A 3,523-nucleotide genomic window follows, 5' to 3' on the forward strand; every position below is an offset into this window, starting at 1 on the left:
GAAGAAGCATATCATACTGAGTTAAGTAATAGTTTGGATTTGGCTATACTATATGTAGTTCTCCAGATATAAGGCCTACAAGAAAATTTTTGACTAAAATATATTGGATCTTTTGATCCAACAATAAAAAAAGCTCGTGAGAATATAATGAGAGCGTGAGTGAGCTTTGACTAATTTTGTGCACATCTAAATGAAAGAATCTACGACTCATGTGAAAAATTCTGGCTACGCACAATGCCCATGTCTGAAATACACTGAATTTCTTGAACCAAACAATATGTATTCATTTCGAGAGATGATAATAAATAAATGAACACCTAGCCGTATTAGTAGGTAGGCCGAATGACCTGACATTCTCTTCTCGGACAAATTTCCTTCTTTGGTGCATTATAATGGTTCAGTGGCGTAGGGAAGGGGGGCCCAAAGGGGCCGCCCCCCCCAAAGAGGTCCGACAATGTACTTTGGTACTTTGATGTTTGCAATGTTTTATATATGTTTATGTTTATATATTTTTTTTGTTTGTAATTTTTCTATATGTACCTATAACAGCACTTGCCCCCCCCCCAAAAAAACACACATCCTGGCTACGCTACTGTAATGGTTGTATCAATTTCTAGTGACACCGTGTATTTTTCATAGCCATACTTATCCAGCAATGAGTGTTATAGTATGGAGGTATCATTGGATTCCATTCCCGCTCACTTACAATAAGAAAGTAGTTCAAGTGTTTTAAGAAGTTCAAGTAACAGTGCATTACATATACAGTACATAATAATTACATATTTATTGTTATATTTTAACTATTAAGTTGTCAAAAGACTTACAATTACAGGCAAGAATCGCGTTTCTTTAGAAACGAAGAGAAAGAAATGAAAAGAATCCTCACAGTTGATATCTACACTATTAAGTTGTCAATATAATGGAGTTGGAGAAAAGACCCTTTAAGCAACCGCAAAATATATTAGAAGATATTGAGGAAATTATTAGCGGAATGGGCGATATGAATCAAGATAATCAACTAAGAGCTGCTGAGGCTGCTAGAAAATTAACACGCAAAGACGAACCTCCTATTGATCTAATGATACAACAGGGTATTCCGTCCCAATGCTTCAAATTATTGAACCAAAATGATAATCCTCAACTACAGTCCGAATCCCTTTGGATATTGGCCAACATAACAGCTGGAGCAACATCACAAAAGAAAACTTTCATTACAGAAAGTATGATAGAGAAATTGATAACACTAATAAGCTCACCTTACCTCAGCTATCACATTCCAGATCGTGCTGCTTGGGCCCTAACAAACATATCAACATATACCTCTGAAGCCAGGAATTTCATATTACAGCGCGAGGCATTACCTAAAATTTTGGATATAATTCGATCATCCCCTGAAGTAAGTGTTTTAAGGACTTTTACATGGGCAATGAGCACTTTGTGTGAAATCAGAGATGATGACAAGCCTTCATTTCATGAATTGAAAATATGCCTTCCAGTACTGACCAACTTGCTGAATCATGTAGATGAAGAGGTGCTTGAAAATACATGCAAAACATTGGCTGCTCTCACACATAAAGAAGACGTTAACAATATCCAAACTGTTATAAACGCAGGAGTCGTGCCTACATTGATTCAATTACTATCACATAGAGATGTCAGGGTTGTGACCACTGTAATTGAAGTTCTTTGCAACATTATGACAGGAAATGAAACCCAAAAGAATACAGTTGTCTCTTTAAGCTGTTTAGAGCGTTTGGGGACGTTATTACAAGATCCTGATATGAATATTATTGAAAAATCAGCACGTATGATGTCGTTAATACTAAATATGGAAAATGAAACTTTAAACAAAATAATATATACTACTATACTCCCTCTATTGCTTAAGTTGTTGGTGAGTGATGATAACTTACGTAAAAAGGAAGCAGTGTGGGCTATTTCTAATCTGGCATTTCAGAGCTCGAGAGACCAGGTTAACAATTTATGTCAGCTTCTTGTACGCGTCTCTGATAGAGGTGCTATGAAAGAATTTAGTGGAGACTTTCTAGATCAATGTGGCGTAAGCAAGCTTTGTATCGTTTTGGGAGGTTTATCAAATATCATAGAAGCAGCTGACAGATTGCATGAAATGACATTAATATGTCGTGGTTTGAACGTGGAACATATATTAGAAGTCATTAACTACTACAAATCTGAAAATATTATCTCTAAGTATTCAAAAGTATTCGAAAGACTTGGAAATAAGTGAACATTTTAAAATAATTAATAAATATGATATTCTAATCCGTAAAAAACAATTACGTTGAAAGAGATTGCAGAAGTGAAATCTTTGTGCTATGTTAAACTCTATTCCTGACAATAGAATAAATTATATTGCGTTGATTAACTATTTTATTCTATTAGGCTTTATGTTCCACGGCTTCTTTGAGATCAAGATCTTATTTTGTCATGTCCAAAGGCATTTTATACCAGATTTTCAATTAATTCGTTAACAAATAACAATTAAATTAATCAATTAAAATTTCGTTAATTTTCGTTATTATTTTCCCCGGAAACATGTGAAATGAATATTTTCCAAGCTTACATTGGGACTTACTTCATAAACTTCATGGTGGTATTAATTTGCCCTATGCTGCAAGCCTTTTATCCAAATTGAACACATTGTGACTGATTTGTTTTGAATTCTCGGTCGTCTTTCTTTGAAAATGGTTAAACCAGTAATTGTAATATTTCCAAATGACGTACCTCAGACTTTTGAGAATAATAAAGAAATTTATTTTATGGCCATCATTTATTTCCTCTCGTTAGACACACAAAATGTAATTGATGTGATATTTGGGGTTGTTTAAGATTTATTTCCTTCCATTTTTGTTTCTCTTTGCAGTGTAGTGGTGACAAACATTTTAAAAACATTGTTTACACTTTCAGCCGGTGCCTTTGGTTAGATCAGCGGGTGGTATCGTAAAGTGCGAATATCAATGCTATTTACTAAAATGTGCGGGAAATGCAAGCGTCGAAGGATCTGAGAATCTATGTCCTGTAAATATTCTCTCTCTCTCTCTTGATGTTTCTGACCAGAAATAGGGAAAGGAAACCCGGTGGCTCAGTGGTAGAGCGTTCACCTCCGGTGCTTGGGGTCCCTGGTTCGATCCCAGCTCGCGCCGTGTGAACTTTGTGGTGGACATACACCGTGTTCGTGGGTTTTCTCGGGATTCTCCTGTTTCCTCCTACTTTCTTCATTCCACCATTTCCCTCATTGCTAATCTTAACCGTCTCCTTTAGCCTAACCGGCATAAGCGTGGGAAGTAAAACTCAAAGATTTCATTTCATTTCAGAAATAGGGAAATAAATAGAACAGCATTACCCTTTTGTGAGTACCCTCCTAGGTAAATTTAGCAAAAAGGGAGTTTTTCGATAAAACGTGAAAATCCAGGGAAATTCTCGCGCAGACTGCTTGACAAATGTAATTGTTTAAACTTTTTTTTTTTTTATTTTTTTAAGAATTGAACTAATACAAAGCAAT

The 3,523-nt window shown here is 35.5% G+C and overlaps 1 protein-coding gene across 1 annotated transcript; it reads left to right on the forward strand.

Annotated features, from left to right (window-relative positions):
* The first annotated feature begins 919 nt into the window (after positions 1 to 919).
* On the forward strand, positions 920 to 2,248 carry LOC145663058 (uncharacterized). The gene has a single exon (XM_081729266.1). The coding sequence runs from the start codon at positions 920 to 922 to the stop codon at positions 2,246 to 2,248; it is 1,329 nt and encodes a 442-aa protein (XP_081585392.1).
* Positions 2,249 to 3,523: the final 1,275 nt, after the last annotated feature.

The sequence above is a fragment of the Thermobia domestica genome, chromosome 1 (genome assembly GCF_964235325.1).
Source record: "Thermobia domestica chromosome 1, izTheDome1.hap1.1, whole genome shotgun sequence".
Lineage (NCBI taxonomy): Eukaryota > Metazoa > Arthropoda > Insecta > Zygentoma > Lepismatidae > Thermobia > Thermobia domestica.